This window comes from Pleuronectes platessa, chromosome 5 (genome assembly GCF_947347685.1).
Source record: "Pleuronectes platessa chromosome 5, fPlePla1.1, whole genome shotgun sequence".
Lineage (NCBI taxonomy): Eukaryota > Metazoa > Chordata > Actinopteri > Pleuronectiformes > Pleuronectidae > Pleuronectes > Pleuronectes platessa.
In genome coordinates this window covers 22,769,840-22,795,728 of record NC_070630.1, presented here as the reverse complement: position 1 = coordinate 22,795,728, position 25,889 = coordinate 22,769,840, and the positions used below count along the sequence as shown (strand labels likewise).

The window sequence follows — 25,889 nt, the reverse complement described above, 5'->3', positions numbered from 1 at the left end:
TGTGTGTGTGTGTTTGTGCGTCATCTCACCCACTGGCCGTCTGTGTTCTTGGACCCCTTCTGTCATCCAGACACTAGTCAATGTAAATGAGTGTTGGTGCGTGTGTTTGTGTCTCAGCCATGTGTGTGTGCAGACATTATTTCTTTGAACTTTTAAGCGCGTGTGTGTGTGTGTTGTGCAAACATGTGAGTGGGACTAGCTGAAGGTGTAATCTTGTCTTTTTTGGAGATGTTATTTAGTTAGCTTGTGCTGGTATTGTGTTAATCGTTCACACACACGCACATACATACACACACACCGTGCACACTGGTTGCTGACTTTATTCTTTGTGGCATGCAATAAGCAGCATGCTAGTTCCCAATAACTCATTGCCTTCTGACTAAGCCTCTGCACCACTCTCCCCTTCCATCCCTCCCCTCTCTGATCCCATCATCCCGCACTGCCTCTCTCTCCTTTTTTCATCCTCTGCACTCTACTCATCCCATTCAACCCTCTGACTTTACCACTCATCTCCTCCTCTCCTTCTCAGGCCTTATCTGTTGCCCTGCACTCCTCCGTCCTCGTTTCTTTAGGCGCTCTCATCCCTTTCTCTCTCTTTCCATCTTTTCATTTAATTCTCGTTCACCTGCTTGCTCCGTCTCTCCTCAGCAAGAGAAATAATGTCCCACACCTGTTGAGATTAATTTAGGTTGCCTGGGAGACAGAGTCTCACTTTCTTGGCCTGACATTATGAAACAGCATGTGTGTTTGAAGGTGTGTGTGTGTGTGTGTGTGTGTGTGTGTCTGTGTGTGTGTGTCTGTGTGTGTGTGTCTGTGTGTGTGTGGGGGGGGTGGTTGTTCATGTGTGCTTGCTAACATTATGAGCCGTGCATTTTTTATCAAATATATAAAGCTAAAGTATAAATGTAACCCAACTCAAAATAAGTTATCTCCGGACCAAAGGTGTAGTTCAAAGTAAACAGGACTTGCACATTGGAGACCGCTGCTTGTTTCAAGTGAAACTTGGTGACCATTCAACAACCCTCACCACAGGTTTGTAATGGTTACCATGGTGATAAATCTTAAGGCAGTTCTTGTTTTAACCCAATTTTATCTTATACTCATTTATGTAAGAATTTTCAAACCTGAGACATCTCCACAACCTTAACTGCATGTTTATTGTTGTTACCATGACAACAACAGTCCAGTATACCTGCTTCCAATACGATGTTAGGGACAAACTAGCCATGGTCCAGATCTTTAATCGAAACACTTGACAGGCGAACATAGGGTTAATGTTTTAGCAGCATACTGTTATTGCTTAAATGTCCAATGTAGTCTGTGTGTCTGTGCGTTCGTCTAGATGGGGTCTGGGGGATCCTGAGGCAGTCCCACGACAGATAGGATATATAATCACTCAAGTATGTGCTGGGTCTACCTTGGCATCTCCTCCCAGTTGCGCACACCTGGAAATTCTGAGGGAAACCGGGAGGCATCCTACCCAAGGTCAGGTTATAGATAAAGGGCCAACTAGTATATTGTAGTGTCTACACTTGTGGACTTTCATATCTTATTCAGATGCACCAGACAAAGAGGCCACAACTCCAGCTCTTTTTCGTATTATACCAGTGGCAAGACATAAGGACACAACGCGATTTAGGAATGCATTCTTTATGCGTAAATATCCAATAGAATGCAAGCACCTACAAGTAACAAAGAGTTACAGCAATTCTAGCATTTCATGGATGTGTTGTTAGAATAGGTGACGTAAGTAGAGGGAGCTATACTGGGATGCTGTGGGAGACATCTTCCGACCTGGGGGGGTAATTGCTCATGTTACTCTGTTAGCGATTCTTCCACCTTCTGGTCTCCTTGATGCATCAACTCTACATTAATATCTTCTGCATAAGACAACAGCTGCTGCCCAAGTTCTCCTTTGACCAGCTGCCAGTAAGCTTCAATCACATTACCAAGATGACCGAAAATTGAACTGTAAACTTATCCCACATTTGGACATTTAACAATAAGACACTTGTCTTTGTGACACTGATCAAACTGCACAATATCGTACCAACCTCGACAGCAGATGAAACCTACACACCAATAAGAGGTTAAAAAAGGAAAGTATCAGAAAAAACAAACCATAAACTAACACATCGGTCTAACTGTACTGGGATTATTCTGAAAATCATTGAAGAGGGTAGGCAGAGTAACACACACACCCACACACCCACCCACACACACCTCTTTGAGGAAAAATCACCACGGGTGCACATTCTCTGACTCTGCTTTCACATAAACCCAATTATTTAAATCACCCCCTCATTTGTTATGCAAGGTGACAGCTTTATATGGGTGTAAAGGGTAAAAGAGCCTACCATTAATGCTTCAATTTTGCACAGTCATGCCAATGAGGCCTGTGCCCATTCTGTGTGTATGTGCCTCCACATTCATTATGTAGCTTCATGCGGAAGCGAAAGATTCAATTAGAAATGCTTGGCTGTGTTTAAGGCCACCATCTTAATTACATTAGAATTAATGTAGTTGGGCAAAACTGATCATTCAGCTGTTCTGATTTTTTAAAAGCAACTTTGAAAGATACAGTATGTAAAGTATGACCTATACAGAACAGAACAAAGGGATAGGGTTTTCTGTTGGATTTCATAAACTTTGGATTAAAGCAGATGTATCAATATCTTTAAACGTTCATGCAAAATGATTGAGTATCTGTTTAAAAATAAGTTTTTTTGCATTGTAAACAAATACTCTGAATTTTACAGTCAGGAGGTGTAGTTTAGATCAGGTGGGAACAAGTGCAGTCCATCTCCCATTTCACCTTATACACCAGTATTTGCAGGTATACACATTTTTCTTAAATGGGGGGAAAACCGCAAAAAAAGTGATTGACTCCAGCCAAATTAGCTTCTTCAGCCTGGTGAAGAGATTAAAATCAGTCCAACAAATTCCAAAGAGTCAAATGATCAGTTTGCACAATAACAGGCTGAAAGCTTCCTGTTGACTGTGGCAACATACAGGGGCTAAAATACCTCAGTACTTTTCAAGCTAGAGATCTCAGCTATTAAGTCAAACAATACCTTGTCTGTGCAAGGTTACATAAAAAAGTATTAAGTAAATACTGTTTGTATGACAAATGTCTCTGTTTTGGACTATTAGATTGCAACTGTCTCAAAGTTCAAATGCAAATTACCATTTTAAAGTTTACTGAAGTTGAAACATGCACAAACGCTAATTTGGAATTGAGCAATCCCTGAGTGAGTCCGCTGATCCCAATCAAGGACATGAACAGATTCCGCTCAAAATTTAGTTTTCATACATAAACTGGGAGACTTCTCAATCGACATGAAGCTGTTTTGGTTCCAAAACAAGCATCAATAATAAGTAAGATAACAAACTGGCCCCTTAAGACCAAACAAAGTAGATGTATGCATCTGTAAATGTTTCTTCTAGTTCGTATTATAACCATCTCCACTCCCTCAGCACACTCTAACTGTAGCAACTCCTCCCCGTTCATTAATCCATCCATCCATCCCTCCTCAGCTCCTTCCTTCATGTTGATGTTTTCTCTATGCTAATGAGATGTAAAAGGAGGTGATGTTTATGTAAATGTGCTGTAACGGCGGTCCCAGGCGAGCAGGCAAAGCACCTCGTCTTGCATTCAATCACTCCGTTTGCTCGGCGAGTGACGCTGGTTGTGACTCCCCTCTTATGGCTCCAGTACAATGTCTGCTTAATGAGGTGTAATGGTGTATCCGCACACACACACAGGCCGGCACAATCACTAAAGCCATTATGCAAAAACAGCCTCGCCATCCCACTTTAATCGCTTCTGAAGACAGTGTGATGTATGTTTAAAGTTTCTAGGAGTAACACTAAAATCCACACATTCAATGAGATTTTTTTTCCTTACTTTAAAAGCAGAGCACGGTAAGGAAGAGAAATATCATCAGGTGGACCAGTCGGAAAACGAGGTCTCTGTTCTGGGTCAGAACATTCAGAAGAACAGGGACATCCAACAATAAAATCATGAGAGGTTGGATTGCTGCTTCTATCTTCTTTTTTTCACGTGTGTGGTGACATTTTTTATGTTAACATTATCTTTATTTAGTGGAGTTAATTTATGTTGGCAGTTTCTGGTGATTTCTGTTGTGTAATGATTGGAGGCTTCTATAATCCTCACCAAAGTTGCAGTCAAACACCGCACACGTTTAAATGCAGAGTGGAGAAACCTCTTTGTCTCCTTTTTGTTTTGTGAGTGTGCGTTTGTGTTTTAGCCCGATCACACAACAAGTTTCATTTCCTGGATGAAAGGCTGGTGAATCAAATGCCAGGGGACCTGCTGCTAACTCGCTGCACCTCTTCTCTCTCTCTCTCTCATCACCACTCTCATCAGTCTATTTCCTTTTATTTCATCCATCCAATCCCCAGAACATTACCATCAACTCCCCCTCTTTTTATTTCTCTCTCTTAGCTTTTGCTTCCTCTGCACCCTCCTATGTTGAAGTTTTCCTTCTCCTTCAAATTATCCTTCCATTTCCGCTATGCATCTATTTATTTCTCTTCCGCTCTTGCTCTCTATTTTGCACACCAAAAACCCCCACTTCACCCCAACCACCCATCTCTGCTGTTGTCGAGTCAGCACTTACATTCCGCAGTCCTCTGCAGTCACCCAAGCTGATTTACACTTTTATACTTGGGCATAACCATTTTCAAAGCATTTCCATTGCATATATACATTTGCTGTTATTTAAAATGACAGCAACACACACGCACAGAGTAGATATATACAGTATTCACATACTGTTACATACACATAAGGTTACTAGCAGTGTGTGCATGCATACATATGAAAGCAGTGAAATGAGGCAAACACACCATCAATCTTGGGAGAAACAAAAATAATGAAAACTTGCAAGGGAACGCACAACACACACACTGCACGCAGCTGTTGAAAAAAAACTACACACGTAATAGTGTATGTGTGGTCATTGCAAATTGCAACAGTAAGAAGGGAGACATTGATCATCACGTTTGTCTGCAGCTTGCACTGCCTAATCAGAACCATTCATCTCCCCTATCGCTCTCACACATACGCACAAATGCACGCACACACACCCACACATGCACACGCGCTGCTAAACTATGTTCAGAGCTCTTTATTACTTTCCATTAGAGCTTGAGGCTAGCTGTAATAAGGCCAGGCTGAGGGAGTTAGTCTTAGCACAGAAACGCACAGTGGAATGGGAAAACCATGCACACAGATATTCTTCACGTTGGCTGCTGATTAATATGAAGCCACAAGGTGAGTGAGTGTGAGCCTGTGTGGGTGCGTGTGTGTGTGTGTTTTGGGGCGCTTCTTTCAATTTGCGGTGTCATCCGACCTCCTGTTTTTCTGCCCTCACACAGACACACACACAAACACACACACACACAAAATCACAGTTAGACAAAACATGCGATTTTTTAAATTGATGTTGGTATTAATGCATTGAAAAGCAAGGGGGTAAAAGGACTTTTCACAAGCGCGTAATACAGTTGGTGCAACATTTAATGACCACTTCTGTAAGATTAATGATGGTGCAGCAGTGCGGCTGTATTAGCTTATTTAGCTTATTTAGCAGCATAGCGTGTAAGAGGACTGAGGGGTTGGTAGTCGTAAGGGCAGACTGGGAATGATGCAGACGTTGTTGTTTTTTGTTTGCTTGTTTACCAGAGATAAAGTCCCGAGCTGGGGGTTCCAGAACATACGGGTACCCTGACCCTGGAGGACAAATAGACCACACAATATAGTTAAACACAAGCAGTGTTCCTGAGTGTGTTAATTTGTGTGTGTGTGTGTGTGTGTGTGTGTGTGTGTGTGTGTGTGTGTGTTTATGTATGTATGTGTGCGTGTGGTGATTTTGTTGTCCGAAGGTTTTTTTTATCCGTGTAAAGATAAAAAATGAGAATCACTCTCATTATTAGTTTGCGGTTCCTCTGCAAACTTAGTAACACAACACGAAAACAAACAGTGGCGTACAAGAGAGGGGGAGTAGGCGTGATGGTAGAATGCAGGACCTGAGACAGAGAGGGGTAAGAGTTGGTAGATCGGTGATGAGGTAAAGAGAAGGAAGAGGAGGAGGAGGAGAAGGAGAGAGTGAGAGGAGGCGTCATGGAGGGAGAAAATAAGATTGTGAAGAGGAAATAAAAATATGATTACATTGCTTATAACATAAACCAATAATGAATTTATCTAATGAGAGCTGCTGAATATTTGTTGAAGGAAAATGACTGTTTGCCAAACCACGCCCAATAATGATGACTGTCCAATCAGAGATCAAGAACTGTGACTATACATAGTCAAATGAATTTCTTAAATATGAGTCAAATAAGGACAAACACGTCATTATAAACACGATAACAGAGGAAAAAGAAAGAAGAGATTATTGTACCTGTTCCGATATATTTTTCAACCGGAAGAAATAAAAAATATTTTTTAATGAAAAATTGAAGTTAAGATAAAGTTGTCTATTCTTTCTGGATACATGTTGGCAAAGTATGGGGAAAAAATATTTGTGTGTAAATGGATTATCACTTGGCTCACTGGTGATTACAGAGTAATAATTCAGAACATGGGGCTCCGAAGGATGGGGAGAGAGGAAGAGAGGGATAATGATACACCAACACCCACGCATCAGATTGTGCCCAGGAAAGAAGAGCGATGGAAAGGAGGAGGTGATGGATTACTGATGGAGCAGGAAGGGAAGAGAGCTGAGAATTGAAAGGAAACAGAAGAGGGAAAAGAGAGGTCAGAGGAGCGATGGAAGAAGAAGAGGAAGAAGAGGAAAAGATTGGAGAGAGCAGGACGAGGAAGTGGAGCAAATGGAAAAGGAGATGAGGCACAGAGGAAAGGGAGAAGAAGGTGAAAAGCAAAACAGAAACAAAAGGGAGACAGAGTAGGAGAAGGTAGAGGAGGACAGATGAAAGAGAGATGAAGGAAGGACCGGAGATAAGGGAGGAGGAAAAAAATAAAGCAATAACTTGAGAGCAGGGAGCGAGATCAAGCAAGATTGAAATACAAACATTAAAAAGTTGCATAAGAACTAAAAAGTAGAATAAGACCTCATTTGTGCATTTGAAGTTTAACAACCATAGATTTTGGAGTGAGAGGAGCCGCCTATAAAAACCACATGTTGATATCACAATCCAAACACATAAAAATGTATAATGGTATCAATAAAACTTTGACCTGGTTACCGCTGCAGTAAAGACTCACCACACAGCAGATATTGATTTATAGATCTGCACAAATTCACCTCAGAATGCAGCTTAATTAAGTAGTAAATCTGTTTTACTGTATCTACTGACAGCATATCCAAGGGATTAATCAACAATTCACTTTTAATATAAACCGCAGCATATAAATACAGGAAGTAAAGGAAGTATAAACTTTTATTATTGCATTTTATTTCCTTCAACTTTCTTCACCAGTTTATTATACTGCTGGGAGGACAAATAACTCCTTCTCTTCCTCTCAACAAGCCGACTGAACCCTTGCTCCCCCCCCCTCTCTTTACCTTCAAGCTCCTGCATTTTTCAAACTCATCCAGTAGGCAGAGAGAAACTTGACCTGGGTTCAGCATTACTCTTTAAAACTGCTCCCAGCAGATTTAGAACCTTGATGACTTTGGCCAACCTGTGAGTCCCTCAGTGACAGTATCTGTCAATAGGGTAAAAAACGCTTCATCACTGTCGTCTCCTCTGAGAATTACTTTGACAAAATGAATGTGGCTGACACCTACGCACCTCGTCTGTACTATATCAAAATAGTCAAAATAAGCTCATTTTGTGTTGCCAGTGATCAAATATCAGATTTGAGGCTCTTTTTTTTTGGGCACTGGCACCGGAGCTGTTTTATAAGTAGTGATTTAGCGCCTGTATCAACCCTGGTCCTCATTTGTAACATGAATCTCTTTTCAGTAATAACCTTTAAGGTCACCTGTGATTGATTTGTGCAATGACGTTTTGTAAAAACTATGGTAGCCTGGGTGCTTTTAAGACATTTGCTGCCTGATTTTTCAAGCTAGAGTAAAAAAAAAAGACTCACGTTTTCAGAGCACATCATTATAATCAGCCATTAACCTGCTTAGAAATAGAATAAAGGTACTTTAAGTTTTAGTGTATAATTCTTAGTCATCAGTTCATCCAAAGGTACGCATCCTAAATAAATAGTTAACTGTGAATTCAGTACACAAATGTTCAATGATGTAACCAAGTTAAAACTAAACATGTATAAGCTTGTGTGTTAATATGTAAAAAACCTGGCATATAATAAAACATTATCCGAATGAGTTGCATCTGAAATTAATCGGTTTTATTGTAACTGTGTTCAGTGTAAAGTGGGAATAACAGCTCTAAATGAGAATACATTTACAAGGGATTATTCTATGTTTCACTTTGAAAAAAACCCACTTGATTTGAAAAGTGTAGTAGGCATAAACCTTTCTTATGGGATTTTATTTCCCTCACAATTCTTCACCTGTTATTTTTACTGCTGGGAGGAGAAATAACACATTGCCAAGATCTAAAGAATTACAGTTTAAAAAAACGTCACGTTCGAACGAACAAGTTTCCGTGCTCATTTAATATAACATTATCCAAACGAGTGCCTAACATCAGTGCAGTGTACATCTGACATAAACAAACTTGACAGCAGCAAAACTTACTGGATTGAAGGGTAATTGGCACATAACCATTATAATTAATACATTGATGGGAGTGAGACTTCTGTCTGAGACCCAATTAAAGCGGGTTTGGAGAGTTAGATAAATATTTGAGTCAAGATAGAACCCACAAAAACTATGGGATCAGTCGTTTTTAAATTAAGAGCATGATTATCTCCTGAACTGAAGTAAGACACATGTATGTAGATGTCTCATTTCTTCCCCCTAAAGAGTGATGACTGCATGGAAATACATGACATCATCACCATCACCCAGCCAAGCCCTGCATGCCCACTCAAGAGCAGTAGGACGAGAGCTGAGAAAGAATAAGATCTCTCATGGGAAATAACCAAAACTTTACAAAAATGCTGCATGTTCCCAAACATTATAAGACCATTTAAATGTAAAGCCTGGCCGTGGAAAGTCAATCATTAGTGTGAGGCCTCCGTTCATTTTTTCAAATCTGTCGCCCGAAGAAGCTGCAAGGAACAAGTGCATACAGTATATATTAAATAGGAAGTGGCCATCTTAATGCTCCCAGCCAGCAGTGGCTTGGATGCCATCTTGGCCTAACCTAATGTTCCTGAAATAATTAAAATCAATATAAGCCAACACTGTGGCTACTGACCACTCTCTCTGCTGACATGCACATTGGACTAATGCCACAACCTCTCGAGTAAAACCGCAGTGAAGGATCTCTCATAAACATCTGCTCAAGTGACAATGAATCAAGTATTGATCAGTGGCCCAAGTCTCCTTGGTTACTTGATATATTAAAGAGAAAGTTCCCTGGCACCAAGCAAATACGTGCACACGCACGTGCACACCATCAGCCACATGACTTACTGGACTGTGAGAGTGTGATAATGATTAAACAGCATGTGTTCTTATAGAACATATCCAGGTTAAGGTTGCCAATTCACTGCACTACCTGTTGATTTTGTAAATGTGGTCGATGCTGAGTTGAAGTGTGCCATACCCCATAATGCAATCACACAGTCTCGGGTAGCTTCACCTTTTGATACCTAAGTGTAAAGAAGTAGCTGCAGGATGACAATGTGAAAGTAGCCGATGTCGTATGGGAGCAGTGGGAGCAGTGGGAACATTATAATGCCAGCAGGCACGTTATAGGTGTGTAGTTTGGTCGTTCTGTTCAAGTTGTTGAGTTCAACAAGCCGACATACGAAGCCTGATGTGTAGCCATAAAAAACTTTCTGTGCTATGATGTAAAGAGCTGAAACATTAAGGTGGTTAATCAACCAGAAATTATTTTGATAATGGATTCATCATTTCAGTCATACACTGAATAAAGCAAAACTATCAATTACTGAATCTAACGATTTTACATCCCTAAATTGAAAACTGGCTTTAGAAGCAAAAAAACGTTTGGCGAAACACCTTGGATTTATATTCTAAAAAATATTGGTTATGCAAATGCTACAGCCCGAGCCCTGCTAATCTTAGTCTATACTTATATTTGGCAAATTATCAACATTAAAAATATGATGAATTAGTAGATCCTTTTTGGGATGTATCCAAGGAAATCCAGAATACTTATTATTTGATTAGTCTGATATCACATTAAATATAAAACCAATGATTGTCACGCAAAACATTTTAATTACAAAGAATGTCCTCTTTACAGATTCAGATTTTTTCGAGTATAATGTAATGAACATGTCCACAAGTTGAAGACAATCAACTGCTTCCTGTAAAGTAACGTCCTGTAAAATTCACAGAGGACACATCATGATTCTGAAAGCAGCCATAATGATTTGATTTATTTTTTATTTTGTATGTTTGTTATGTGTGTGTGTCCATGTGACTATTGATGAGGGGGACAGTGTGGACTGGAGTGTATCTTTTACCAGTTTGTCTTCAACTGAAATACTGCACCTGGAGAGTGACTGACAGGAAACTATGAAAAGAAAACTTTTTTCATTCACATTCGTTAATTTATTGCGCTTGTTTATTAAAGAAGTAGAAAATATTTGGATTATTAGTTTGGTAGTGTATTTTCCCCTCCAAGAAAACTAAATTTTAATTGGAAATGAGTTTAAGTAATCCTTCCAAACCTGCTGTGAAAACACGGCCGAGGACATTAGAGAGAGAACATATTCATTAATTCACGCACACACTTACTAATAAGTATGCACTCACAAACACACACACAAACAGGTGTAGGTAAGATTATACAAACTTACACTCCACCTAAGTGGCAACATTGGAATTTCCAACAGTTAATGAGTATTAAAGTGTGCATGTGGGGGTCAGTGTGTGTTTTTATGAGTGCATGCATGCTTGTGTGTGTGTGTGTGTCCCACGACAAATGTCTGTATACACCTGGACCAGGCTGTAAGTTGCTTCTCTGCCATTTAAATCCAGATCTTACACGATCAATGATGGAGCGAATGAGAGAATACAGACAGGAGATGGTAGAGGAGACAAGGAGCCAAAAGGGGAAAGCAAAGAAGAAAAAGAAAATGACAGCATGTGAGCAACTGTTGGTCGCTAGGCGCCTGCCGGTCACCATAGCAACATGCGGCGCCATGCTGAGCTCCTGCTGACATCACACATGTTGTGTGTGTGTGCGTGTGTGTGTGTGTGTTAGAACCAATTAAATGACAGTGGTGCAGGTGGACAGAGAGAGAAAAAGAACAGAAGAATACAGCTGTATATATTTATCACCCTCAGGCCACAGCTGCTTACATCGCGCTTTTGTCTGTGTGTCTGTGTGTGTGTGTGTGTGTGTGTGTGTGTGTGTACCCCTTCTGGGATGCTGGAATCCCATGTGGGAGCCTGTGACATCAGCAAGAGAATGAATGACAGCAGCCTTAAGCATGACAATATGAACACACACACACGTTCCACTATCACTGTGGGGACATAATGCATTCCCTAACACCATAACTTTACCCATCACAACTAAATGTCTATCCTTAACTCTACCCATAGTGTAATCATATACCTTCAAATATAAAACAAAGTCTTAACCCTCAAAACGCCGACTGCATCCGTGGGCACAGTGACTTGAGTCCTCATTGGTTAGTGTAGATTCAGGTCAAAGTTGAAAAACACAGCCAATAGGGTAGATTTGCTTTGGCAAGTCCCATCAGATCACTTAGTGACATCTGTGCTTAAAAAAAAGCTTGAATGGGAATTGAATTGGTGCTTCACCGTGAGTTACCTTGTGCCACTCCTCAGTGTGTGTGTGTGTGTGTGTGTGTGTGTGTGTGGCAGCGCAAGTGTCAGCTAAAAATGTTTTGTGTGTTCTCATGGATGAGCATCCCTTAACAGAATTGGTTATGCTGCAGTCACACTCACACCTTTTAACCCTGTGTGTTTCAGGAATTTCATTTTAAATGGTTTCTCTCAAATCAGACACACTATCTTTGTGTCATCAAATCACAATGATATCTCAATGCATTTCACCTGCAATGATAAAACAGAGGACCTCTGATGAAAATCTTATTTCACATTTCAACTTCATGTGAAAAGGCCAAAACAAAAATGGATAAAGGTGAGGAAACATGTGACCAACTGATGCTGCATAAGCATGCAGCTGGATTTAGGCTGAGAGGAGACATACTAACATCCTGAGATAACACACACAAATCAGAGGACCATAGGGGAAGAGGAGACTGCCAGGACCCCACTTCCTTACTGCAGTTCGTTTTATTTCTTCCAAGCTCTGATACATAACCCTCAATCTGCCATGTGACTGTGCCGCAGTGAAGCTCAATGCTGCCCCCTGCTGGCCAGCACACTCACAGTAGCGTAGCCTTTCCCCAAAGCCTACACCGGATGGTTGAACAGCCAACAGTCAGTGAAAGCACCGTCTGTTCATTCTTTTTCCACTTGTTTTCCAGTTTATGCTCTCCAAATGACAGAGGTACTGCAGGTTTGAACACGCACTTGGCTGAGCTGTTCCTTGTTTGTAGTTTCTGTGATAATGAGCTGGGATTGTTGAGAAACCTCATGTATAGTAGAACGTCACTAAATCAATTCTAACATAAATCAAAGTCAAAATTGACATTATTATGCGGATATTAACAAGAAAGGGACTTAGGAGGGGGTAAACCACATTTCAGGTTGAAAGGCAGAGGTAGAAACCTACATTTATTCAAAACAACTTCCACAGGGTAATATTGTGCATTTGATTCCACTTCATTTACTTGTAGAATGGAGATTTTAAATAAAAATAAGCTTATCAATTCTTGACCATGTTGATCACTTATTTCGCCCATCTGTGAACAGAGCCTGAATTATGAATCTGAAGTTGTATGGTGAGAAAAAGCTAATTATATAAAGCTTATTACACCTATTAATGATCACATTTAGGGAATAAAATAGTTAAATAATTCCAAACAAGTGGTGAAGTTCAGCCACGTGCTGTACAGTTTTGGTTGGAAAGATAACTGGTTGATAGGTTAAAAGGTAATAAGAAGCATCAAATTACAAATGTTTAAATCAACCCCTCATAAAAAACCCTCACCATTATTATATATTCTAATAGCATATGGCTGTTATTTATAAACCTTGATTCTTCTATGACAGCATCATCACTGGCACTGCGGCATTGTGACACATGGGCACGTTGCAAGTTTTCCACCTGCAAATATTCCTGTTCACAGGAAATAAAAGCCCTAAAAGCAACTTACTATCTCATGAAAGTATTTGCAAAGCCCCGGGAGTCCATAAATGTCTATTTGTCAAATGTCAAGTGATTTGGAACAAGTTACTCCCATTCTTTGATCTTCAAAGAATGAACAGTAACCTTAAAAACAATACACTCAGCTTTTCCACAGCTTTGGGAAAAGGTGAAGCTGCTCTGGCTCATTAGTGAATGATAGAGGTGGGGATATATCGGAAGGAGCAGAACCACTTCGTTCTAAAAGTCACCAGCTGAAAGCTACAAAAAACTAAATTAAAAAAAAGGTAAAAGAAAATCAATTCTAGACCTGACAAGTGTTATACTGGGCTTAGCAGCCTTAATCTGAGCACTGTTGAAGTACTGTATTTTGGAGAAATGTCAAACAACTTTTGAGCAGGACAAATGACAGCAAAGTTACTTTACAGTAGTCTCTACTGATCCATATACAAAGTGAAGACGTGGGATTTCTCCTGGTCTTCACATATTATATAAAATTGAATAACCGGCCGTCTTGGTTAAAGAGACTAAAAAGTAAAAATAATCATCATCGTCTTCACAACCATCTGACATCAGACACGTCCAGAAAGAAGCAGTTCAGCCGTCACATTAGAGAGACGGGTGTGATATCGTCTTCAATAATTTAGAATGACCCTCTAAGGATGTCATTAAATTTAAATGGCCCCACCCCTGCTATATACTGTGATATACTGTTGCTGTCCACAGAACTGCATTGTCTGCTACACTGCTCGCCATAATTAAAAAGACACCACCTGTGGATTCAGATGCTCTGCCATCATTATCGTTTACCCAGAGCAATGCTTGAAGCCATACCAGCTACCACACACACGATGTGTGCGTGCGTGTGAGAGAGAGTGAGTGAATCTCCCTTTCAGCCACAACAGCTGCTGTAATAAAGAAGAATATGTGTTTTATATTTACATATATTTTCAGCCAGTAGCTTCATGTTTTTTTTTGCCTTATACTCACTGTGTATTCATATTTGCCCTTTACTAATGCAGAGGGAATGCGTGTGTGTGTGTGTGTGTGTGTGTGTGTGTGTGTGTGTGTGTGTGTGTGTGTGTGTGTGTGTGTGTGTGTGTGTGTGTGTGTGTGTGTGTGTGTGTGTGTGTGTGTGTGTGTGTGTGTGTGTGTGTGTGTGTGGCTACACTGCAATCCAGACCAAATCTCTTATCTTTGAATCTACCCCCTAAGGGACAAATCAATTCAATCGCTGGCATTTTAGTGTCCAGATAATCACAAAGAAAATGAGAAGAAGAAGAGGAAGAGGAAGAGGAGGAGGAGGAGGAAGAAGAGTGAGATGTACAGCTGATTCATCAGCCACCAGCAGAACAAGAGCAACACTCATCACTGAGATGAGAGCAGGTGACATACACGCATACAGATCTTCAGCGTTGATTAGTTCTGGCTGCATTGGTTACTTGTCAGCAGCAGAGGGCACTGTTTACACAGAACTCATTCCTTCTAGTCCTTTCCTCTTCTTCAAAACTTCTGTGATTAACGTTTTGTCAAAACTAGAATCACAAAGTTTGCAAACCTGCAAATGCCGCAAATGACATTTCCACATTTTATATCGCTGCTTGCCCACTGAATAATTTTGCTGGATTGGATGAGGACTTCTTCCTCCTCATATGAAGCCTGATCCAAGTGTCAAAACACACCTTCCCCATTTTTAATCTCTTAGACCAATAGTCACTGAAACAGGAGTTGCTTGGTATAATGATCCTGTCCATGCTGGACTTAAAGAGATGTTTTCCTGATATGCCAAAAATGCATGGAGCAGAAATCCACAGCCCTCCATCTTTGTAAAAATGCATTCCAATGTATTTCAGAGTTTCAATGTTCATATGAGCATCTGATCATGCACCAACAGTGAACCTGTCCTTCAAGATTAATAAATACACAGATACCTGCAATAAGTTATTCTTGCAAACCTTTAAAAATGCAGCATTTACCTTAAATAGAGTTTGTTGGTGCACTGACTATTAATTATGAGCATGTTGCCTCATTTATTCCAACTCTGCACCATGAATGGCTGATCTTGCATTATGTAAATTGAGCAAAGGGGTACGATCTCCCACAAGACGTGAGTAACTATCAGCAGCCTATACTGCTGGAATCAGGCACAGCAAGTTCAAGAGTAATGCTGAACTGTTTGTCAGTTAAAAAGATACAGCAGTAATAAATATAAGCATTTACCTCAAATATTCAGCATGGAACCTTTGAAAATTACAAAATATCCAGGTGCATTTGTTATAGCATCAGTACCTCTGGTTCAGTAAACCGAGGATTAGGAGTAATATACACTGTTCGGCCAGGCTTCAGTTCCGTGTGTGGGACTATGCAGTCGCAGCTCTAGTCAAGCGATTGATGGGTTGTGCTTTCTCTACATGAAAAAAGCTTAATCGCTCTGAACTCCAAGCCAAACTGAATTGATCATCACTTGTGGCTGCAGATATCTGCAAAACTTACCTAGCGTTGCTTTAAGATTTCTAATCAGAGCTACAAAAGAGGTGACGAGGACAGCAGTTGAAGATAAGACCTTTACTTACTCAACTCTCTCCAAAAGCAATCTAACACTTTTGATCATATTTTAAACGGTTACTCCGCGCTGTAGACTGCTGCATGCCACTGTTGTTACTTGAACTGTTTCCTCTCTATTTGTTACTGTGTGTGCAGCATATAGGGCTGGGCGTTAAAACGATAATTATTGAGATACAACTTTTACTTGATAGAAATATTAGACAAGGTTGATAGAACTCATTCCATCTATGTTTTGACAAACATGAACAGCTAATTGCAATGAGAATAGCAACACGTCGAACCAACCCTGTGGCTGGAATAGAGTTACAGCCATGTCAAGTTATATTGACGCACACAGCACAGAGTGTAGGAGCAGCAGCAGCACATACACATGCTAATGTTTGGGCTCCTACATAGAGACGGAAGACTCTGCATCGATGCGGTGACAGAGAATAATGGATTCATGTTTCAGCGGGTTTCCAGCGCTGCTTCAGGACAGACGCTCATTAAAAAGGTCCGGTCGTCCTGTATCAGAGTCTCTGTCAGAGTTTCCTCTTCACTCCCGCTCTGACCTGCGCTCACTTTGCACTTTAACAATAAACACCATCACTGATAACAAGTTATTAGGACACATACAGTACCGGCGTTTACTTTGTGTTTGTTTGATTTGCTCAACATGTTTATGAGACACACATTTAAACCTGCTACACGCTACAAAACGTGAAGCGCACAGTCAGCACATCAGTGTTAAAGTGAAGTGTGTGAAGAGTAACAGAGACGAGCACACACAAACACACACAAGATTTTTGTCCATACCGCCCAGCCCTAGCAGCATATAAACAGAAATGTTATGTATCGTTGTTCATGTTAAATACAGACACTTGCTTTGTAAAAAGTGACCAATCACTTTTAGAATTTACAAAAATATAAGAAATGTGCTTTGTTTGAATTGATGCACATACATGTATGCTCTGGTATTCTGGTGTGTCAAATGCATGATGATATTATTTAACACTGCATTGCTATAATTATTTTGGACCTGCGATGGACAAATAATAAAAAAAAGGGGAAATGGTCAAATTAATAGCAATTATACAAACTGCCTAAAATTACTCAACTCTCAAAACATGAAAAGTTGAGAAATGCAGGATAAGAAAAGAGGTGGGATTAAGAAAAGAAACAGACTAAAAAAAAAATCTAGAGGAGAGGAAGATAAGTGACTGGATCAGGTAAATAAAGTGTGAGCACGATTTAAATCATTGCATCACTCTGATATAACGTCTAAAACTGATGGTGTGTGTTTGTGTGGCTGTGTCAGCTGTCACATGGATTTGAGTCATAAATCCTTCTGGTGTTTAAAGCCCGTTTTATCCTCTTATGTGTCCTATACACAGTCTTATCTAATCGTATTATTAACACTACCAACAGTACAAAAATAAAGGTGGAGGAAATGTGCACATGGATTTACCGGTGAATTGGAAAGCTGCATAAAAAGATGTACCATCCACACACACACATCAATGCAGGGGTTCTTGTTGTGAAGGCTGTTTAGCGCTGCAGCACATCTTCAGTATTTCTTTCTATCCCACTGTCCAACATGATCAATGCTCCCAAAGCAGAGATCAGTGAGGCATTCCATCTATTTTAGAGCAGCTAAAGGGGTTTTCAATAGCAAGGTAATGTACAAATGATGTTCCCCCTTTGGGCAGTGATACTGAAGAAGGCTCAGGCTGCTGAGTAGATTCTTACTATTTATTCTAGTGGCAGATATAATGTACAACCTAAACCTAATAGTTACCACTGCAGCTTAGTCATCACCAAAGACCATTAGGATGAAGATAATTTCCTATATATTTTTTCTTTCTTTTTTTGGTCTTTTTCCACTTAAGGAATTTTTTTAATATCTTACAACATATCTGTCTATCCAAGCTCTTGAAATGTCAATACGGCCAAGAATTTGAGTCCCCCCTGACCACAACTCACAAAAAACACTGTCTCATATGAGAGCTGTCTGGTGGTTTGGTCCATAACAAGTGTTTCTGCTAGTTCCAGACCAATGCAGTTGTAATTCACCCGTCCAGCATCTAAATGGCAAATGTACTTGCACCCATCGTTGGTGCGTTGGTGTTTAAAGATGTTGTGGTTAGGTGCATTGTTAGTTCACATGCTATCTTAAGATAGTGGATAGTGATTGCGTTTTTGACCCACAAAAACTTGGACGGTGCAGAATTTCACAGTTTTTTTAAACGTGCATTGTCAGGATGGAGGCTTTACTCCTCCTACAGCAGCTCAAGGCTCAGTTCCGATCCTGCCCTTTACTTCACATCTTATGTCATGATCCAGCTCTGTGCCCCCCCCCGCCCACGTCCTCACCAGCGATCATCAGCGACAGAGACAGTACTCAAATTCTGACTCTCGAATTACATTAAAACTTAATAATTATGTGTTGGGGTCCAAATCTTGATCCGCTGGTAACATTTTCCCAATTCTATTCTCCCATTTTACATTTCAACTGTCCTGTCAAATAAATGTGAAATTTCAAAAATGTATCTTTAAATGAAGTGTATATTAAGATAATAAGTACCTTCATAGGTGAACAAGGGGTGTACACTCAGATATACAAACAGATATGATAACAGCGATTCTTCAAGGTGAATGCACACCTGTCTTTTGAAGAGAATAGGGGCTGTTCCTCTGATTGGCTTATTACATGCTACACTCAGAAAACAGGGTATGGTGCAGCAGCTATGAAAAGGTCTGACACTTACTGCGACACTTGGCACAGCGTCCCTTGTCGTACTCCAGCAGGTCCAGAGACCGGCTTCGATCGCTGACCGATCGCCTCTGCCCGCTCTCCCTCAGCCGAGCAGCCTCCTCTTTGGCGTACACCCCGAGCTCCTGGGTGTAGCGCCCATACATCTGGAGACAGAAACAGACACTGACCATTAGCCTAGGAATTCATTGTAAACACAAAAGCCAACAAGGGGACTGTAATTGTACATCTTAACAGGGAGAAGTCATTTTTGCAGATTCAATTAGATTTTGACTTGAAAATCTTCAGACAAAAACACACAGTGTTTTGTGTAGATTTGTTGACGGGTGTAAGTACACAATGCATTGCTGTTGGCTTTGGTCAAACTAATAATGACCTAAAGGACCTCCGCAACATCAGGGCGCTATTGAGGCTTACAGGTCAGAGGTCAGTGTACAGGTCACTGTGGAGAAATACCTTCAGAACCTTTATCCTAAACTGAACTCTTGAGAAAGAAAAATCATTTCCTGTAAGGACACACACACACACACACACACACACACACACACACACACACACACACACACACACACACACACACACACACACACACACACACACACACACACACACACACACACACACACACACACACACACACACACACACACACACACACACACACACACACACACACACACACACAAAAATCGGATAACACACACATTCACATAAAAAAGACGTCAAGTCAGCAGTCCATGAGACAGGAAGCTCCTAGTTGTGTACACAGCCCAGACACAAGGTCCCCTCCCATAATGCTCCTGGGTGGTGGACAGGAACAGGCACTAATGACTTCCTCTTGGCCACCAGTCATATCACAGAAAGCTAATCAAGGTCATCAGGGATGATTTCAGCTGTTCAAGAGTTGTTGCTGGGAAAATGTTGGATTTATAAGTAATAACAATCAAAAATTATCGTTATCATGAAGAACTCATCAGATGTAAAAGTCACAAACTGGCCTGACTGTGGCCGTATAGAAGCTACACTAGCTTTTTGGCCAATAAGTCCTGAGTCAGAATGTCTACATGAATTTCTTTTCTGATATTCCACATTTCCTTGGGATTGTAAGAAAAAAACAATATGGATATACGTTAATAAGTACCAGAACATTTTGTTAACAATTCCTGAAAACCCCACAGTTTAATAGTTCTGCAAAACTGATCCAGCTGTGACAGTATTTTTCACATAATTAATTTAAATCTCTGAGATTAATAAAGTTCCTGTGTGAATGTATGAGTGAGTGAGTGAGTGAGAGTGTAGAGAGAGGGATACCCCACAGTGAATTTGGAGAATCTCTACACCCTTAACAGACGTACACACAACGGTACTTCCCATTTTACATTTAAGACAGAAACGGCTGCATTTACACAGAGAGGGAATATGTACATTAACATTTTTGTTCCAATAATAAAATGGATTTATTTAATTTCCATGCATGTCAGAATAAAATAGACACTTGAGGCAGACATACATTTCCTGGAATGTGTTCCCAATGGCCTGATTGAACAAAGCACATGGATGTACTTGTCACCTTGTAAACACCGTCCATCATGCATACAAACAGGAGGCCCGCTGGCTTCTTTTTGTCTCCCACACACACCTACAGGAAAGTGTGGACTATAAAAACGTGTGTGTTCAAAGCTGTTTTATTGGGGTCAATGATCACAGCAGGTTTAGCGGCAGCAGAACAAGAATTCAGATTGTAGAACTGTCAGAACACAGGATCAAGGACATTCACTTGGAAAAAGGCAGGTAGCCATTAACAGAAAGGTTTAAGTCATGTTTGACAAGGCCTCATCACAACCATACTGTGAAAAGGTCGACAACTGCTGTGTCTTACCACACCCCGGCGTTTTGTGTTCTGTCCATATCAAACATGTTGGGTATTTGTAAAACCTCTAAAACTGTGTCACTAGGGTCAATCAAATTCTGGCAGGCGCTGGCACTGGTATCAGCGCTAGTATCAGCAAGAGTAGTGGCTTCTTTAAATGGCTCAGACAGCCAGCAGACATGATTCAGCATTAAACAAGGGCCCCACAATATTATTGAGAATGTGTCAAGAACAATAAAATTAAATGTCTCTATTTCAGAACTCAGCATGCTTGTGACAGGATTAAACCGTGTTTTAAATCCCATACCGATGACAGATCAGGAGCACTGGGTCCAACGATTTCCTGAACTCTGAGCTCACTTTAGCTACACAGGTGTACACAGAGTAAGACTTGGGATTTGGACTTTTCTGGCATGCTGTCTTTTTTCTTCACACAACTCATTGTTTAGATTTTTACACAACCGAATAGCCACCAAAGAAAGACGCTCCAAAGTTAGGTCCAGATATTCACATTCATAAAATATTCATAATCCTTCATCCACCAACGCTTCCCCTGTCTGAAAACAGGAATATTTTCATCCCATCATTTAGTGTGGCCCATTCATAAGAGGTATACACTTATTTTGTGATCACACGAGAGAGCTTTACAGTTAAGAAGTGATTGGAAGCATAAAGCACCATAAGACTAACTGCACATTGGTCTCACCCAGTTAGGCAGAACAACTTTGAATTAGACAATCTGGGAAGGGAAAATTGGAAATGTAAAACTGGAACAGTGTGTGTTTGTACCAAAGTAGACATGCATTGTGAGTCTATTCAACCACGGCTGCACTAGTTTACTGGCAGTGTGACATTATAGTCTTGTTTATTGTGTTGTGTCAAAAATCAAACTCATTATGGTAATATATGTTTTGCTAATGTGGACCACTCTGACCTCAGCCTAATGGTTTGGATGAAGGAAAATCATTCCTAATTAGGCAACAAATACAATCATTTACGACAGCGAATGTGACAAAGAACACAGGGTAATTCTGAAGAGGAGAACAACCAGTCACGATAAACATTGTTTGGGTATCAAGTCTAGCATGCTCCAGAAAAATGGACAATGCAAATGATGCTGTAGACGGTCCCCAAAGCAGTGCTCAAACCAAACCCCAGACTCAGATTTTGCAAGAGAAATGTCTTGCCCACAGCACACCAAATGGCAAAGACTCATGAAGATGGAAGGAGGTAATGAGAAAACAGTGCAACTTACAGCCACTAAAACATGGTCTCAATTTTCATTACATTTTACAGAAAATGTGCTATATTTTCATATGCATTGTATGTTGGGATTTGAGATGACAGAAAAGCAAGGGGCTCTGTCCCAGTGTCTGTCAGGGAGTAATGAGTTGGTGCTAAGGTTTTGAGTTGAGATCCCAACGTTAAAATGTTGCATAAGACATTTTGATTTTCAGATTGGGTGGTTACTGTTTTTTACTTGTTAATTACGTGAATAATATATATCCCAGTTAGCTGATTCAAAGGGCAATGGAAGTAAAACTGAAGGCCATGACATGTTGTTTGTGTAGACTTGCCAAAGCACATTAACTAATATCCTCCCTTATTTTCCTGCAGTAATTGCATTTGATGAATCATACCTTTCGTTGAGCTTAGCCACATTTTTAAGCATGAGCTAAGCATTATAGCCATGGTTTTTCATTGGTTAGCAGTGATACAGCTCTTAGTGAGAAATAGCTGAAGAGAATAAAAACGTTTTAAAAAGGTTTATTGTTAAACCTCTGTTCTTAAAATGTGTAACTGGTTCCAATTTAATAGCATTTCTTATATATAAAACTGTAATTGTTAGAAAACATTAATTGATTGATAAAATACCTCACAAGACCCAATAAAAAAAGTTCAGTATAAGAGTAGAAGAGGAATGAACACAGACAGTGGAAAAAAGAGGGAAATCAGCAAAGGAATCTTTGAAAAGCGATTTGTGGTTTCTGACATTAAATCCCAGCCACAATTCTATCCAAGATGCCATTCTACATGGCATTCTTGGCCACATTAATGATTGCCAACCCTAAGATTTAATTAAATAAGGAGACTTCAAACATATTGGAAAGCCAGAATGCCCAAAAAACAAGGGGGTAGAAATAGACCTTCTCAGATGTACCCCCTTAAAACTTGCATCTGAGCAGAGGAAGAAAACAAACAGAACCATCCAGAATAAAGACATTACTGGTTGAAAGCCTATCATTATGTTCAGCATAGTCAGAGCAGGCACTCAGCAGAGGCTGCCAGCCTTGGCTAATTGAACCCAGATGAACGAGTTGTCCTGGACTCATTGTACTGGCCGCTGGGGTATGGATGACCAAAACTTCAGGCATCAAGGTATAAGGTCACTGGGAAAGACCAGGACAGTTGATGTAGCGCAATCCAATCAGAGCTGTCATTTGGTTCCAGCCTATAATTCCATAATAAATATTTAACACGGCTGAAAGAACACAGTTCAAAGACTAACTGACAAACGTGTAATTAAGAAGTGACAGACACCATAAATACGCCTCAATGGTCAACTGACCTTGTTTAATAACACTCCAAACAGGCAAGATAACAGGTGAGATAAAGGTGGAGAAAAGTCCAAGCTCTGTCCTTGAGCCATTTTTATGCAGTCAAGTCTTCTAGAAATTCCAAATAGGGTCATTTGGAGAAGGTGAAGAGGAAAATCCACCTATCATTTTCCCTTCTTTGTGGTTTATAAAAGATAAAGTGATTAAGAGACTGAAATAAAAACCATAGGGCTTTCACTTTGTAACCTTCATGGTGGTGGAGTTCATATTAGAACTCATGATCCAGTATCTCTATCACTATCAGCTATCGCATCTAGCAAGTCAGTACTGTTACTTTTTTTTGCTTCGAAAATGGAGGACGCTGGACAGCAATGTCGTCCTGAGCGGACAATCACAAAGCCCAAAGAAGTGGCTTCAGCTTGTGGAAGTATTGACTTCTACATTGTAGACAGCAAAGTGAAGATCATGGGCAAAGGCTGTTAGTCAACTTTGTACCATGCAATCTGTGCGCTCAGCTGTTAGGTTTCATCAAGTGTTCTTCCTCATGTAACTAGTCCAGCAGGGAGGGCCTTATGATTGAGGTTTGATTGATATAATTTGGCCAATGAGCACATCAATCTAAAAGGCAATAATATTGCTTGGATCTGTTTTATTAGGGCTGAATTACTGTAAATCGTATCAAATGTCCCCATCTATACGATTCCCTTGATAAGGAGATCATGAATGGCTTCAAGATCAACCAAAAAACAAAATCACCAGAACTATGACAAACCAGTAAGTAATGCACCATATAGGTTGAAAGCAAGTCACCTAGCAACACTAGGTTTCATCGATTCTTCTGTTCAATATTCTTTCCTTTTCTTGTGGGGACGTATCTGCAGGTCGTTCTGTGCGTTCAGGTATTCTGTTCCCTCATGTGGAGTCCCCAATATGCTCAGCCTGATGTGCATGTAACTACGCTCTGAACCACACGCTATTTCACGAAACACATACACAGAGAGACAGAGAGAGCTGGTAACAGTCCAAGAAGTCAACCCCAAAAGACCAGGAGCCTCACCACTCTCACACGGCATGCCACTACTCACTCAGCTAATGAGCTCCCTGACAGTCTGTGTGTGTGTGTGTGTGTGTGTGTGTGTGTGTGTGTGTGTGTGTGTGTGTGTGTTCATTTATGTGCGTGTGGAGTGGAAATGGAATTGATTTTCACTCAGAGATTCAGGGCGGTGCAGTTTAACGGAACAAAAAGCAGATAAGCTGGTGTCCTTTCTTGCCTGTCAACATTCCTTTTCAAAACGCCCATTCACATAATAACGGTCCTACAGTTCTGTTGTTTCTATGGGGGTCAGTACAAGTTTGTCGGGAAGGAAGAACAGAAATGTTAAAAAAAATCATTGTGCAGTTCATCTGAAGGAGGGACTGTGAGCGAGGTCCAGGCTGAGAGGGTGAAGAGAGAGACTGTGCGGGACAGGGGAAGGAATTTGATCGTGTAAAGACATCTTCACCCGAAAAAAGGATAAAGCTTGTGTGGGGAAAAATGTGTTTTCGTGTAAAGTTTTTAGGTGACTTTTAGAGGAAATCCTGCTCAACCACAGCGCAGCTTCAAAAATGTTAAGAGCAGGTGACTTCTTTATAAAAAAAGTAGTAAGTGGAAGGCTGTTATGAATACAATTTTTGGGGCATGAAGTTATAATATTCAACAGTTGAAATCAAATGTCTTTGTCTGAGAAGAATACTGCATAATGACTAATGAGGGATCACTACTTATTTCATGGATCAATGGCATTCATGAGTATATTAATATATATCTTTAAATATTTAGAAGTAGATTACCACAATGGTCAAAGTTTTCAGGTCAGCTATATTACGTTCCCCATTACATGATTCTCTGGTGTATCTCAAATATGATTTTTTTTCCGTATTTCAGGTAATTTCCTAATTGTTTTTCAGACATTATACAGACACTGGATTGTTTTTAATTTTACATGTTTTTTGCTACAGGAAATATGAATTATTTCAGACAAATAAAACCATGTTTAAAACACTATAAAAACCAAATAAGCTATCATATTATAACATATTATTGTTATCTAAATATTTAATGTTGAATTTATTCATTTCACCACTGGGGAAGTTGGCTCTTCAGATCATTCTCAAGTGTGTGTGTAATTCATTTAAGTCTGACAAGTCAACATGAACAGCACGAGTGTGTTTGTTAAATAGATTCATAACCAGAGCTAAAAGGAGACTGGCTGAAGGAGTGAGGTGTGAAAGAATGTACAGTAAATACAGATTTCCCAATATTCCTGTGGGGCGCCCCAGGGGGCTAAGTGGGAGTCTTATGCGCTTGTGCCAGGCTGCCATGCCAACCCTCCGGGGCTCTCACTGACCCAGAGCCGGACAAATAGATGGAAGAAAAGAGGGAAGAATGGATGGACGGATGACAGAATAAGAGGCAGGAAAAAGCGGCAGGAGGTGTCCGAAGAAAGCAGCGTGGCAGTGATGGACAGACCACAAAGAAAGGTGCAGAAAGAGGAAAGGAAAAGAGAATGGGTTAATGTGCGTGTGGGAGGGGGAGTAGGGAAGTTTGGCCCCAAATACAGAATGCATCCGACAATGTGAGCTGAATTTAGATTTGAACTGTGCATGCCGGAGGAGGGAGGAGAGAGAAAAGGAAGAAGGGAGAGAGAAGAGTGAAAGAGTGGAGCTGTGAATACTGGAGGAATCGCTGGTGATTAATGATGGAGGCCTCACAACTGTGAGTTACAGTACATGTACACTAAGGCCCACAATAAAG

General features: G+C 40.4%; 1 protein-coding gene across 1 annotated transcript in view; it reads right to left on the bottom strand.

The window, feature by feature from the left end:
- The window catches only part of clcn2c (chloride channel 2c), a 134,873-nt gene that overhangs the window by 70,043 nt on the left and 38,941 nt on the right, over positions 1-25,889 (bottom strand). Inside the window, 1 exon segment of the mRNA XM_053422892.1 lies at positions 18,663-18,813. Coding sequence (XP_053278867.1) covers positions 18,663-18,813 — 151 coding nt within the window.